Source organism: Borostomias antarcticus, assembly GCF_949987555.1.
Source record: "Borostomias antarcticus genome assembly, chromosome: 4".
NCBI classification, from domain to species: Eukaryota; Metazoa; Chordata; class Actinopteri; order Stomiiformes; family Stomiidae; genus Borostomias; species Borostomias antarcticus.
The window spans coordinates 31,448,462-31,464,600 of NC_140237.1; the positions used below are offsets into that span (position 1 = coordinate 31,448,462).

Consider the following 16,139-nt stretch of genomic DNA (forward strand, 5'->3'; position numbering starts at 1 on the left):
GAGAGAATGTGTGAGTGAGAGAGTGTGTTAGTGTGAGAGTGTGTTAGTGTAAGAGTGTGCGAGTGAGAGAATGTGTTAGTGAGAGAGTGTGTTAGTGTGAGAGTGTGTTAGTGTAAGAGTGTGCGAGTGAGAGAATGTGTTAGTTAGAGAGTATAAGTGTTAGTGTAAGATTGTGTGAGTGAGAGAATGTGTTAGTGAGAGAGTGTGTTAGTGAGAGTGTGTGTTAGTGAGAGTGTGTGTTAGTGTAAGAGTGTGTGAGTGAGAGAGTGTGTTAGTGAGAGAGTGTGTTAGTGTAAGATTGTGTGAGTGAGAGAATGTGTTAGTGAGAGAGTGTGTTAGTGAGAGTGTGTGTTAGTGAGAGAGTGTGTTAGTGAGAGAGTGTGTTAGTGTAAGAGTGTGTGAGTGAGAGAATGTGTTAGTGAGAGAGTGTGTTAGTGTGAGAGTGTGTTAGTGTAAGAGTGTGCGAGTGAGAGAATGTGTTAGTGAGAGAGTGTGAGGGAGAGAGTGTGTTAGTGTAAGAGTGTGTTAGTGTGAGAGTGTGTGAGTGAGAGAGTGTGTTAGTGAGAGAGTATGTTAGTGAGAGAGTGTGTTAGTGTAAGAGTGTGTGAGTGAGAGAATGTGTTAGTGAGAGAGTGTGTTAGTGAGAGTGTGAGCTCACAACTCCAGTGCTGGACAGTAAAAGAGCTCCAGGTGCTTTAGCCATCCGATGTGTGTGTGTGTGTGTGTGTGTGTGTGTGTGTGTGTGTGTGTGTGTGTGCACCTGGTGTCTTAGGGCGAGAGGGATATAGTGAGGTGCCAGATTTGGAAATTCTTTCCCCTGAAATCAGTCTGCCTTCACGCACTGGGTCTGGGGTCCAGCTCCTCTCCTCTCCTCTCTCTTCCTCTCCTCTTCTCTCTTCCTCTCCTCTTCTCTCTTCCTCTCCTCTTCCTTCTTCCTCCTCTCCTCTCTTCTCTCCTCTCCTCTCCTCTCTCTCCTCTCATCTCCTCACCCCTCTCCTCTCCTCTCTCTTCCTCCTCTCTCCTCTCCTCTCTCCTCTCATCTCCTCCCCCTCTCCTCTCTCCTCTCCTCTCTCTCCTCTCATCTCCTCCCCCTCTCCTCTCTCCTCTCCTCTCTCTCCTCTCATCTCCTCCCCCTCTCCTCTCTCCTCTCCTCTCTCTCCTCTCATCTCCTCCCCCTCTCCTCTCTTCTCTGCTCTCCTCTCCTCTCTCCTCTCATCTCCTCCCCCCTCTCCCCTCTCCTACCTTCTCTCAGCCCTGCTAGCTGTTTCCCCCAAACCACAGAGTCCCTGGAGAGATAGAGACTGAGACAGACTTTATATCCATTAAACTCAACTCCATGCACCGAATACTTGCTACAGTAACACACACATACACGCACGCACACACACACACACACACACACACACACACACACACACACACACACACACACACACACACACACACACACACACACACACTCCTACTCGCCCAGAGTTTCTCAAGTGTTCTTTGTACAGCAGCGCAGTCTGGCTGGATGAAACTGTGTCATATTGCACATTGCATAAGAGCTGGGAGGAGGAGGAGGAGAGGGAGGAGTCTGACTGAGAGGAGGGGGGAGGAGGAGGAGGGGGGAGGGGACTGTCTGAGAGGAGGAGGAGAGGAGGAGACTATTAGAGGAGGAGGGGGGAGGAGACTATTAGAGGAGGAGGGGAGGAGGAGGATCCTGTCTGAGGGAAGGAGGAGGGAGGAGACTGTCTGAGAGGAGGGGGAGGAGACTGTCTGAGAGGAGGAGGGGGGAGGAGACAGTCTGAGAGGAGGAGGGGGGAGGAGACTGTCTGAGAGGAGGAGGGGGGAGGAGGGGAGGAGGAGGAGACTGTCTGAGAGGAGGAGGAGGGAGGAGACTGTCTGAGAGGAGGGGGGAGGAGGATGAGGGGGGAGGGGACTGTCTGAGAGGAGGAGAGGAGGAGACTATTAGAGGAGGAGGGGGGAGGAGACTGTATTAGAGGAGGAGGGGAGGAGGAGGAGGAGGATCCTGTCTGAGGGAAGGAGGAGGGAGGAGACTCTGAGAGGAGGGGGAGGAGACTGTCTGAGAGGAGGAGGGGGGAGGAGACAGTCTGAGAGGAGGAGGGGGGAGGAGACTGTATTAGAGGAGGAGGGGGGAGGAGACTGTATTAGAGGAGGAGGGGGGAGGAGGGGAGGAGTAGGAGACTGTCTTGAGAGGAGGAGGAGGAGGGAGGAGACTGTCTGAGAGGAGGAGGAGGAGGGAGGAGACTGACTGAGAGAAGGAGGGGGGAGGAGACTGTATTAGAGGAGGAGGGGGGAGGAGAGGAGGAGGGGAGGAGGAGGAGGAGCCTGTCTGAGAGGAGGAGGGGGGAGGAGCCTGTCTGAGAGGAGGAGGGGAGGAGGAGGGGGAGGAGAGGGGAGGAGACCGTCTGACGGAGCAGCGTTTGTTTGTTTTACTTGCCGACACTCCATTTTTTCCCAATAAACGTATTTTGAAGGAATGTATAAATGTTAACATAACAAGGGGAGCAGAGTTAAAGAGTTTGAAATGTGCTGAGCTGGTAGCTAGCTGCTCTCACACTCAATAGGAAAAGACTTGTATTGACAACAGGAGGTCAGGTTTCTGCTTGAGTTGACTCTAGCCACTGATGGGAGATCAGATTACCCTGAGCCCCGTCCTACCCGAGAACATTAGGGGAATAAAGCCTGTAAGCTTCTCCCAGGCATCTGTCACTGCTAGGAACACAGGATGTTCCTGAGGGGGTCGGAAGGGACAGGAAATGGGTCTGAGACTGGGTCAGCGTCAGTGGAGGTAGTAGCGGAAAGGTGCCAGGGCTGGTGGACAAGTCCAAAACCCAGACCACCGTCCTAACAAAGTGAGGATTCTCAGATTATTGCTGATCACTTATAAGGTTTGAGAAGTCAAGACCGTGTGAGAGATAGCAGGCAGGGCTGTGGTTTTACTGCACAGAGAGGGAATCTGAAAAATGTTAGAACTCTCCGTCGTCTCAACCCAAAAACACCCTCCAACTTCTCTCTCTGCCCAGTCCCTTAACAGACTCCTGCTATGCAGCTTGGGCTTCCTACATTTCTGTTATTCCATGGAATTTCAGAGTTTGAGCCCAGAAAGCTCCCTCACAGCCAAGTGAGGAGTGTGTGTGTGTGTGTGTGTGTGCATGGGTGCGGTCCGGTCTGGTCTGGTCTAGTCTGGTCTGGACTGGACTGGACTGGACTGGACTGGACTGGACTGGTCTGATCTGATCTGATCTGATCTGATCTGGTCTGGTCTGGTCTGGTCTGGTCTGGTCTGGTCTGGTCTAGTCTGGTCTAGTCTAGTCTAGTCTAGTCTGGTCTGGTCTGGTCTAGTCTAGTCTAGTCTAGTCTAGTCTGGTCTGGTCTGGTCTAGTCTAGTCTAGTCTAGTCTGGTCTGGTCTGGTCTGGTCTGGTCTGGTCTGGTCTAGTCTAGTCTGGTCTGGTCTGGTCTGGTCTGGTCTGGTCTGGTCTAGTCTGGTCTGGTCTAGTCTAGTCTAGTCTAGTCTGGTCTGGTCTGGTCTAGTCTAGTCTAGTCTAGTCTAGTCTGGTCTGGTCTGGTCTAGTCTAGTCTAGTCTGGTCTGGTCTGGTCTGGTCTGGTTTGGTCTTGTCTGGACTGGTCTAGTCTAGTCTAGTCTAGTCTAGTCTAGTCTAGTCTAGTCTAGTCTAGTCTAGTCTAGTCTGGTTTGTTCTGGTCTGTTCTGGTCTGGTTTGGTCTGGTCTATTCTAGTTTGGTCTGGTCTGTTCTGGTCTGGTTTGGTCTGGTCTGTTCTAGTGTGTTCCGGTCTGGCTGTGGAAAGTAGCTGACAATCAGTCCTCCACCTGCCGTTCAAGCTCCTCCTGACAAATGAGCTTGGAGACATTTTTATTGTGATCACTCTGGTGGCCGACCTGCCTCTGTAATGAAATTCCTGCTTTATGAATGGGAATGTGAGACGGTCACCTTGTCAGCAGGAACAGCCCAGGAGAGGTTAAACCAACACCAGGGGCAGCAGCCTCTCACCCTCCCTCAACAGATGTTCTAGGACCAGCTGAACAGCCGAGGCCACGGTGCTTTCTTCTTTAAGATTGACAGGAAACTGATCTCAGATAAGTCCACATACAGTATCAGGGTACATCTCAGTGACTGAATGTGTCTGAGTCTAGACACACCAGGTTTGAATTTTATAAGGATTTTAAAAACACAACACCTCAAAGGAATATGATACCAAAAAAATCCCAGAGGATAGCATTTAAAAGCATTACTGAAAACACTTATTTCCAAAGTGGTCCTCGATGAAAACAAACAACACACAATACATGTAAACAAATAAATGAAGACACACTAATTACAAGATAAACCTACTACTGTAATCTCCCTTTCCACCCACGCCCAAGATTCAAACTCACTGCCTTAGTGAACAGATTCAAACTCACTGCCTTAGTGAACAGATTCAAACTCACTGCCTTAGTGAACAGATTCAAACTCACTGCCTTAGTGAACAGATTCAAACTCACTGCCTTAGTGAACAGATTCAAACTCACTGCCTTAGTGAACAGATTCAAACTCACTGCCTTATTGAACAGATTCAAACTCACTGCCTTAGTGAATTTCTCCCCACAAATATGCCTTTACCCTAGTTTTAAAAATCTTTTTGGCTTTGTTTAATATGTAGGGCCAGGTTGTTCAAGTTAGGGATCTCTGTGTTGGGATTTGTTTGACCGGAGCCCAATCACCAACTCGGGAAACGTAAGGAAATTGTAAAAAGCCCCAGCGGGCGGTGCAATGACGAACGGTGCGACAAAAACAAAGCAAAAATGAGATGTGTGGTGATGGGAAGGAGGTCTATGGCAGGCAGGCAGGGACATGATTGGAGGAGGTGCAAAAAATCAGACAAAAAGCTCTACAGCATGTAGACTACACGGTACACTTATATAGAACTTTTATCCAAAGCGCTTTACAATGAAGGCCTCTCATTCACCCATTCACACACACATTCACACAGCAATGGCAGCAGCTGCCATGCAAGGTAACCTGCTCACTGGGAGCAATTTGGAGTTCAGTGTCTTGCCCAAGGACACTTCGACACGTGGACAGGAGGAGGCGGGATTCGAACCGCCGACGCTATGATCATTGGACGACCCGCTCTACCTCCTGAGCCACAGCTGCCCCTACATTTGGCTATACTGTACATTACCACTGAGATGATATGGTAAGATCGAGCGATGACTGAAGTGTAGACCAGGTTCTTGTAGGAGGTGAAGGCGATTGCTGAATGGAGATCAGGTGCGGTGATGAGGGAGGAGGAGCAGATAGGTAGCAGGTGCTGTAAGCTCGTTCACTGCAGCCTCAGTGAACGAGCTCAGAGCTGTTGGGGACGTCGGGGTGTCCGCTGACTCGGCAGGCGGAGGAGAGCGGGGGTGAGCGAGGGCGAGTGAGGGCGTACCCCGGCCCCGGGGGTGAGCGAGGGCGAGTGAGGGCGTACCCCGGCCCCGGGGGTGAGCGAGGGCGAGTGAGGGCGTACCCCGGACCCGGGGGTTGATGGGGGGAAACTCGGGGGAGCCTGAGCGCCATAGAGTAGGCCCAGGGGGCGGAGCATGAGGAGTCAGGTGGAGGAGAGGTGGAGGTCAGGTGGAGGAGAGGTGGAGGAGAGGTGGAGGTCAGGGGGAGGTCAGGTGGAGGAGAGGTGGAGGTCAGGGGGAGGTCAGGTGGAGGAGAGGTGGAGGTCAGGGGGAGGAGAGGTGGAGGTCAAGTGGAGGTCAGGTGGAGGTCAGGTGGAGTCATATGGTGAAGTTTTCGTTGTTGAACTTCGACAGGAAATAGTCCAACTTCCTTCATCTCTACATCTCTCTCTATGTGTCCTGGGAGGAGCATTGAGCCTGTATCTGATAACATTACTCTGAGCTTCCTGCATTTTGTTTTTAAGCTTTTGAGAAAGTCCACTATACCATGCGGAGCAGGCAGTCGAAGTGGCACTGGATTAATGAGGCAATTAGACATTTCTTAACCTTAATATAAAAAACGTGTGTAGTGATATAACAACGTAAGCTTTTTTTTTCATAGATAAGATTGTAGCTGCAATTTCCTCACCGGAGATAGATGAATCAAGAGAAACTGCAAGGTTTGTGAAAGTTCACGTGCTCAAACCTTGAGATGAGGACCAGTGCTCTCACTTAAGGATCAGCAGTTTGCAAAAGGAGAGCAGACCTAAGCTCACGGATCATTTGAGAAAACGTTTATTGGTGCACAAGATCACCCACTAATGTTTTGACAAGTGTCTTCTTCAGAGACGTTTCGACAAGGGAGATTCAAGATGTCTTTATTTGTCATGTGTAATGTATGTGTACAGTTACAGTGAAATGTTGCTGCCGGCTCCAAGATTATGTATGATACAGATACTATGATACTCAATTTACAAATGACATGGGTGTGTATATGTACAAGCTATATCTCTGAGGGGGGGGGGGGGGTATATTGACATTTCATCATATGGGTAGGTTGGTTTCGTCCTCTCCCCCCAGGCTTGGGGTCGAGGGGCTTTCTTTTTACCACCCCGAGCCTGGGTGAGGGGGTCACCCGGGCTATATATCCGGGCATACCTCCAGGAGCCAGTAGTCCACCCATCCTGCCTCACTGATGTTAAGATCTCTATTGCTGCAGGAGATCCCGTGCGGCAGGCACAAAAGGGTGTCTCGACTTGAGACGCCGGGGAGGGTCTGCTGTTGCAGCGAGGCTGTCGTGGAGCAGGTGGTTAGGCTCCACGGCCCGGCAGGTGAGACGGGCTTCATTGATAGACGGATTGATGAGGCGGGTGTGAGCGCTGCGGCACCACACTGGTGTGCAATATTCACTGGTCGAGTAGACCAGGGGCCTCATTTATCAAAGAGCGTGTAAATTCTGGTGTAAAAGAGGGCGTACGACGAAAACGCGGAAAATGCGAAATGTAGCGTACGACGAGAATATTTACACGCTTTTCGGATCTATCAAAAATGTCGTATGCCCTTTTCTGCACGAGAAATCCGAGACTGGCGGAGAATAGAGCGTACGCGCACGCGCCTCGTGTTCCGCCCCCTCCACGCCCAAATCCAACCATATATGGTCAAAACTATGACAGCGCACAACGTGGATACCCCGGAAGGAACCGACATAATATAGCGTCGAGCATTAGGACAGACGTTTATGGAAAAACGCGGAAAGAAGAGAAACTTTTCGGAGACGGAGGTGCATGTGCTTGTTGGTGAGGTCCACGCGAGGAAAGAAAATCATCTTCGGAAGGTAAGCTATTTGTACGAGCCTACATTTGTCTGATTGCTCCTACAGTTGAGGTAGCCTACTGTACGTTTCTACTGTAGCCTACGTTTCGTGGCGTAGGCTACACGGACATGCTGTATTATGTGGCAATGAAGCAAACATTCCACACATTCTGTGGTAGGCTATGATTGATTCAGGACCAAAAACAGGGAACGATAACACAGATGACCACTTCATAATGTTAGACCACATTATTAAGACTCATCTAAATCACCCGGTAAATCACACTTAAGCATTTATTTGGCTGCCAACAGAAAAACATATCAATTGAATATGGCTACACAATAAAATGTTTAATGCATAATCAAGTTAACAGACAAACTCAAGGAAAATGACTGAAATTGTTTCTCCAGACTCTGACGTGGGGTGGGACTCAGAGGAGGGGGAGTCTGCAGTGGTCCTTGACCTGACGGTCGTGCCCCCGCGAGTTGTACCCTCCACCTCCAGCGCCACGACCTCCAGTGCCATCACCTCCAGCGCGCCGGCCTCCACCTTCTTATCAGCTTTGAATATATATCTTGGCAAACATAACACGGGATGATGTACAAGGAGGGGACAGATACCTAGTGAAAGTACTATTGGTTGCTAGTAAAAAGACAATAACGAGGGCTTGGTATAAGGTGGAACGCCCAACCAAGGAGCAGTGGCTGGGTGTTGTGGAGGAGATGTATGTTAGGGAGAGGTTCACGCATGCATTGAGGATGCAGGAAGGAAAGTTTGAAGGGAGATGGGAAAAATGGATGGATTATAGAAGGAAGTGTGATGATACCACTAATATTAAAATTGTCATATTTGAGTAAGAAAAAAAGCTGCATGGATGGATGTACCCATAAGCTGTTATTGTAGGTTTTTATGTTTTATTGTATTGTCGTTGTATGGATGGAAAATGCTAATAAAGATTAAAAGTAAATAAGACAAAGAATATGTATCTTGGTTATGGACACACCAACAAGCCAGCCGTCACGCGCAGCGCCTGCCTCCAGTCTAGCCCCTACCCTGCTGTGCGCCAGGATGAATGAGTCATGCGTGGAGCCAGGCCACCGTGCCACTACACTTGTGATGAGCATGTCGGCGTCACATATGATTTGGGTATTTCTAGTGTGCACATTTTAGCGATTCACATAGACGTATTCCTTCACTGATGGTGCCCTTATGTGGGTGCAGTCGCCATCGCCGTCACCTATTTGGAGTTCTATCTCGGCCAGTATACTAGGCCGAGTAGCGCCGGATTCATTTAGGCTCGCATTACGCACAGGAGGACTGTCATTTATATGCTTACCAAAGAGCAAACAGGTCCACATGATCACATATTGATGACAATCTAATTGGTCAATGATTGCCGTTTGATGGAGTGCCTGCATTAAGTGTGTGACATATAGCGCGGAAGGGTTTGGGACAGCGCATAGGTACAGTTTGGGGAACAAATCCATATCGAACCATGAATGAGCCGGTTAGAGGACACGTCTAATCTTGCATTGCGATATATGTTTGTGCTGAATTGGCCTAGTAGCCTACATGATTGTGCGTTCATGAACTGTCGCTCTTATTCTCTCCGTCAAACATAGTAATTCACCGACGCACCACCTGCGTCGCCAGTTCCCCCTGTGTTCAAAAAGGGCGTAGAACACCGTGTAAATCGGTAGGACAAGCTGAGAGGTGTCCTACAAAAGCGCGGAGAAAGGCGACTAAATTTTCGCCCTTTCGGCTTGATAAATCGCAATGTGGGGGGGGCAAATGGCGTACGCCTGAACTCGCGAAAAAGACCGTGTAAAAGAAGGCGTACCTCAATGATAAATGAGGCCCCAGGGCTAGGGCTGCCGTTGTTGTCAATCAACCAGTTTCTTACCAGAGACATTTATCTATTAAGAGTTCCTGTATAACTCTGGGATCTTTACTGGATACTAATATGGTACAGTCATCTGCATAAAGCATCATTTTAGATTAGTCACTGCTGCCGGCATATGATTTACATAAATGATATAAATTCAATTAAAATGTAAGCGCATTGTGTTGCCTCTGTGTATGAAATGTGCTATATAAATAAAGTTTGATTTGATTTGATTTAAAAACAACAATGGTCACAAAATCGAGCCCTGTCGTACCCCACGTGTCCTCCATAACTGTGGACAGGGCGTCACCTACTTTACACACCTGTTTCCTGTTTGCCAAGTAAGATTTGAACCAATTCACAGCTTTGTCTTTCGGGACAATACATTTCAATATCATCAAAAGAGTCCCATGATCAACAGTATCAAAAGCCCTCTAAGCCTAAAATGACCATATGTGTATAAAGCTGGTCTCTATGCCCTGACTGAGTTGACCATGCCTACAGCGTCACTGATCCAGGAAGGTGAGAATCTGAAGCCCAGCAATAACACCCAGTCTGTGGATCCTCCTGCCCCTCTTAACATGAACACGTTTGGAGGAGTCGCTGGAGCAACTGAGCTCTGCTAGCTATCAACATCTAAGGACTCCAGTAATGAGGTTGTTGGTTATTCCTTTAAGACCGATGCTCTAATCTGTTGTCTATGGAAAACGTGGTGAATGGACACTCCTATATGATTGAAAGCTATAGGACTGCAATTAGATGCCTTGATGATCCATTTTTTAAGTTATCACGCATGGGAGTCTAAACCCCAAAGTTTGGTCCCTCTGTGCCCCATACAGAACCTAATGTGGAATGATATATTGTCCTACACTGACAAACAAGGTGCAAGTATATTCTACCACACTCCTTTTTTAAAGACTTTGCTCAGCCTACTGAGACATGTCACCAAAGACCTAGAAGACTTAAAAAAGAAAGAATCAAGACTTATATGGCACTCTATCACTCTCAGAATCCTGGAGAGAAAAGTGAATCTCACGTGGGCTCCGCCAGAGAAAAAAACCTGTCCTTCAGATTGGATGACACGCCCTCTATGTAAAAATGGGAACAGGTCTTATGCTCTTAAGATATCAGGCTCCTGATCATCAAGAAAACCAAGTCTGACCAAGAAATAGAGAGCATGGACATTAAAGCTCAATGAGATCACTTTTTTTTTAATCCAAGCCAACCATGGCTCCCCGGCATCGTTAAAGTTCTGGGGCATAGAAGAAGTTTTCGTGTCCCAGAGAGACGGTGACATCCTAAAAAAGCTTCTGTGCGGAGAAGCAAACTGGATCCACAGAGTAAATACACTAGAACCCTCTGGACTTAAAGGCACCCCGAGGAGTTTATTTTTGGTTATGAAAGAGTCTCATTTTAATGTGCGTGAATCTACATTACCCACACTTGTTTATGTGTCCATTTTCGACTTCTATGTAGTTTATTTTTAGATTATAATTTCTTGGTCGGGTCGTCCAGAACTTCCTTGGAATGACGAAACGATTTACTGCAGTAGCCTACGCCGCCGACAAGAGACAGCGCGAGCAGCAGGTAATGGCCAGTTATTGTCAAAAGTAACGTTACTAGTAAGACATATGTAATTATCTCGTCAGTGGCCATCGTTCTGTCTTGAAAACACCCGTCTCAGGTAGCTAAGGTTTACGAGTGCGCAGGGAGGCTCATGGGAAATGTGGTCTTTTTGGGCAGAAAACACTTCCGCTTCCCGAAAATCACTTTAATGAAGAGCTTAGCCCTTCATGTTTCTGATAGTTAGCTTTATTCAGCCCTTTGAACACACAGACTCCCCCCTTTCAGACACAGAGTCGATTTTCCTGCTCGACTAGAAGTCCTCATTTCAAGCGACTAGTCGACTAGTCGTTCCTTTATTATTATGATGATGATTATTATTATTAATATAACCTTACCAAACACACGGAGCGAGCGGCAGCAGCCGCCTCAGCAAAGCGGTAGACTAATTCTCAATGTGTCGGCATTCGGCAACACAGCAAGGAGACTGAACAACAGTTTATTATTTTTGAGGATTTAGAGGTTGTTTTTTTTTCTGCGACTAAGCGACTAATGAAAACTTGCTTGACTAGGACTCTTCTCGGAGACTAACGTTAAGTAGACTATTGGGGGGCAGCCCTAGTTTCTATAGACGTGCTCTCTATCTATGCACTTATATTTCAAAATTGTTTTCCGTTTGTACGGTACTGGTCTCTGATTAATCTTTTTCTTATGCATCGATTGCTGTGTTGTATTTCTTTGACTGATTGTATTGCTAGATCTTCTACTGATGATTGATAGATGTGCCCTTTCTCCAACATGTTTCTAGTGTATTTTTTCCGTATGCATTGGGTGTTTGAATACATTTATTCTGTTGTGCTATCATTACGTGTAATAGTGTAATACAGAACACTTTTAGTTTGGTTTTGTAAACTTGAAAGGAGTTTCCTCTTTCCCATTATAAATCATAAATAGTCGACAAGCTGTTCTATTTTTCGGGGGGCCTGCAGGCCAGGCCAGTTAGCACGCCAGTCCACCAGGAAAACTCCCGGTGCTCCCGATGGCCACCCCGCCCCTGCCTGAGAGGACCAGTCTGCCCATAGGAGCTGACGCGCGATGAGGACACCGTCTTGCTCAGAACCAGATGTGTCTTAACAGTGTTGCCTACTGTACAGTCAGATCAAATAGGCCACACCGGTATGAACCAGTCTCTCTGGATCCATTACTCACAGTATCTTAAAAGGGAGTAATTACCTCAGAAGGGGCGGTAACAGCAGGTCTGGTCCATTGTGTGTGGTAATGTTCTCACCGTGTTGCGAAGCAATGTTCTCTCAGAGTGCTGAGTATGCACAGTCGTTGTTCCCCTGTGATTCTAGTGTGTTAGTCTCACATTTCAAAGCAGTGTGTTATTTGTCTCAATATGACTCAAAACCATGTGTCTTTTCTCCTGGGAAGACCTTGACTTTGCCACTACAAACAGATGGGTGCTGCGGTCACTATATCCCAGTTATTAAAAGTCTCTTTGGACTCTGGGTGGGAAGTGGAGCACTTTGGTGACAAGTCTTGGGTTTGCTCTCAAAGTGGCCTTTAAGCTGGCTTTTGTGGGGTGTAAATTGGTCTTTTTTCCCCCCAAAGTTTCCTTTTACCACACACTACAGGCTCAAGTGCTCTGGTAATTCTCACCTTGTGTTTGAACATGTAATGAAGAGAAACAAGAGGTCCATATTAATACAACAATACTTAGATTCTTTTAGCTTTATATCCTCCAGTGGCTGAGTGCCCCATTTGCTCCTGGGGTGGACACCAGATGAACACAGAGCCTCTTCGACCAATAGCCTGGCTTCTGCAGGAGAGGGCCTGAGAGCTGTTCATGTAACCAGGCCCAGATTGATGGTGAAGCCCTGGCCTTGACTAAACTAGACTAGCCCTGGACTTGACTAAACTAGACTAGCCCTGGACTTGACTAAACCAGACTATCCCTGGACTTGCCTAAACTAGACTAGCCCTGGACTTGACTAAACTAGACTAGCCCTGGACTTGACTAAACTAGACTAGTCCTGGACTTCACTAAACTAGACTAGCCCTGGGTTTGACTAAACTAGACTAGCCCTGGACTTGACTAAACTAGACTAGCCCTAGACTTGACTAAACTAGACTAGCCCTGGACTTGACTAAACTAGACTAGTCCTGGACTTCACTAAACTAGACTAGCCCTGGGTTTGACTAAACTAGACTAGCCCTGGACTTGACTAAACTAGACTAGCCCTGGACTTGACTAAACTAGACTAGTCCTGGACTTGACTAAACTAGACTAGCCCTGGACTTGACTAAACTAGACTAGCCCTGGGTTTGACTTGTTCTTATCGAGTCAACCCCTCCCAACTTCAGCTTTATGAGTGAGGCTAGAGTGCATAAGAAAGGAGGTGGAGTTGCCATTTTGTTTAATGACTCCCTCCAATGTAAGCAGATGTGTTACGGAAATTTCGGTTCCTTTGAATATGTGGCTCTTCCAGTAGCGTTTCTAGCTTATATGCCACCCTGGGCGAACCCCCCGCCACGGTGCCCCCCCCCCCCCCCTCCCCCCGGCCCCGAGCCGACGCGGTGGAACACTTTCAGTTTCGTTTTGTAAACGTGAAATGAACGGGCTTTCCGATTGTGAATGATAGACTGTCGGCAAGTTGTTGGGCGGGGCTACTCTTCTTGCCTCCCCCCCACGAGATGCCGCCCTGGGCGGCTGCCCATGTTGCCCATGCCTAAATATGCCACTGGGCTCTTCAGTTCAATTCCTCTTCTCGAGCTTATTTCTAAACATCTACGGGCCACCTAAATACTGTCACCTAAATACTGTCCAAACGTTTCTGAGCTGCTGTCTGTGTCTCACAGTGGTCAGAGTCAAGCTCCTCTATTAGTAAGTGGTCAGGACTCGTTCAGGATCCATCTGGCTGTGACTGTGTACATTTGTCTGCCCACTGTCGTTCTGATCTGTCTGTCTGTCTGTCTGTCTGTCTGTCTGTCTGTCTGTCTTTCTGATCTGTCTTGTCTGTCTGTCGGTCTTTCTGTCGTTCTGATCTGTCTGTCTGTCTGTCTGTCTGTCTGTCTGTCTGTCTGTCTGTCTGTCTGTGTCTGTCTGATCTGTCTTTCTGTCGTTCTGATCTGTCTGTCTGTCTGTCTGTCTCTCTGCAGGGAGGAGGAAGGAGAAGAGGCCCAGAGGAGCAGAGGAGGGGCGCGGGAGGAGGAACGCCATCCGTCTGAGCGGTGTGTTCACGGTGGAGACCGTGGTGGTGGCCGACACCGACATGGTCAAGTACCACGGAGCCGAGGCGGCCCAGAGGTTCCTGCTCACCGTCATGAACATGGTAGGGCTCCACCACACACACGCACACACACACGCACACACACACACACACACCCGCGATGTTTAAAAGGTTATGTTAACTCGCCCTCTATCTTGCTGCTGTGTAGCTCTTGGCAGGGAGGGGCTTCTGCTCCGGAGAGGGACAGGCAAAGCTCCTTACCCTGCAGCGGCTCATTACAGCACAGCTAACCAGACAGCTGGTCAGACCTGCTCACAGGTCCAAGGCAGAGGCTAACCAGACAGCTGGTCAGACCTGCTCACAGGTCCAAGGCAGAGGCCCTGACCAGGTGGAGGTGGAGATGGAGAGAGGGAGAGGAGGGAGACGGAGAGGGAGAGAGCGAGAGGAGGGAGGTGGAGGTGGAGAGAGGGAGAGGAGGGAGGTGGAGATGGAGAGAGGGAGAGGAGGGAGAAGGAGAGAGGGAGAGGAGGGAGACGGAGAGGGAGAGAGGGAGAGGAGGGAGACGGAGAGGGAGAGGAGGGAGGTGGAGGTGGAGAGAGGGAGAGGAGGGAGGTGGAGATGAGAGAGGGAGAGGAGGGAGACAGAGAGGGAGAGGAGGGAGGTGGAGATGGAGAGAGGGAGAGGAGGGAGATGGATATGGAGAGGGGGAGAGGAGGGAGATGGAGAGAGGGAGAGGAGGGAGATGGAGAGAGGTAGAGGAGGGAGAAGGAGAGGAGGGCAGAACAGCAGCGTTGTGAGGTCCACCTGGGTGGTCGAACAGGAGGCCAGAGAGAGCCAAATGTTTTGTTTCGTTTATTTAGTTTAAAAAGGACTCACTCCCTATTCCTTATGTAGTGTTCCCCATATAATGAACTACATAGGGAATGATTAAACGGTTTTCAACCAATAGATGGAACGTCATTCCGTCGGATATTGATGGACGCAAGCAAGCCGACGCGTAAAGTATCATGTAAACAAACCGAGCACTGATGGCAGTAGGTTGAAATGTACTCAGGTAGTATTGGGTTTCCATGTTCAGTTTTGAATGTTAATTAAAAATAAATAAATTGTTGAAATTCTAATGATGTGCAAGTGTAGTTTTGTCAACTATGATGCTGTCTGCTAATAGCAAGCTGTAAAGTTGCACAATAAGACCATGATAGCCAGTTAGCTCACGAGCATAGCAGCAGCTTCCATAACATTAACGGTAAGTGTCGGTGGCAAAAGCAGTTAGCTAACATTACAACGATGATTCCTGTAGCTATTTTGATGCTGTTGGTTCAACTTCTGTTTCTCAGACATAAATGGAGGCGAACTCAAACTCGCATTAGCAGCAAAACAGCTATAGGAATCATAACGTTAGCTATCTGCTTTAGCCACCGATAGCTACCGTTCACTTCACGTCTTTTCCTTCGCTAAAACATGACAGCGTTGCATTGTGGTATACGGGAGAAATTGTAGGGACATCTTCTGTTCACTAGAAATCAACGTGAATTGTGAGTATTTTGTAGTGAACTATATAGTGAATGAAATTAACCGTTGAGAATTTAAACACTAGAAAAAAATTGTGGGCGCACTGTATAGTTCACTATATACATCTATATACATTATATATCACTATAATAGGGAACGGTTTTGAACACAGCTATTGATCTTGATTTCGTGGAAGTAAAAGTATCTGTAGTCCTGTAAACAGTAAACAAATAAACACAAGATTAAAAAAAAAAGTTAATTTTTTTACAAGAATTGATAAATATTGAGACCATATCAATTAGTTTGCGAGTATTTTTGCCCATCCACATCCATTGTATGACCAAAACGGTGGTAGAGCAATTATAAACTTTCTCGAAAATGCTAGTTTTGTCAACGTTTTGATCTGAACCATTGTATATGATCATAAGTAACCTTAAAACAGGGCTAAACATGCATTTTCCCTTTACTACTCCTTTAAATCATTAGCCAATTATTAAAGAACATTTAATAATACATTAATAACTCATTAACTAATAGTTTGTGAATGATCTATTAACTATTTATAAGGGGTAGTTCTTCTAAAGTGTTACCCAAAAGGCTGTTGGGCCTCTTCTCTCCCCCCAGCCCACTCCTGACCCGGTACAGGTATGCTGTGGCTAGTTTGGCTGACCAGCACCGTGTAATCAACTTTGCCTG

The 16,139-nt window shown here is 47.7% G+C and overlaps 1 protein-coding gene across 1 annotated transcript in view; it reads left to right on the forward strand.

Annotated features, from left to right (window-relative positions):
• Positions 1-9,629: 9,629 nt before the first annotated feature.
• Positions 9,630-16,139, forward strand: part of adamts17 (ADAM metallopeptidase with thrombospondin type 1 motif, 17) — a gene marked incomplete at both ends in the record, with an annotated part of 83,424 nt that continues 76,914 nt past the window's right edge. The window contains 2 exons of the mRNA XM_084437450.1: positions 9,630-9,657; positions 13,861-14,033. Coding sequence (XP_084293576.1) covers positions 9,630-9,657; positions 13,861-14,033 — 201 coding nt within the window. The remainder of the gene's footprint in view (positions 9,658-13,860; positions 14,034-16,139) is intronic.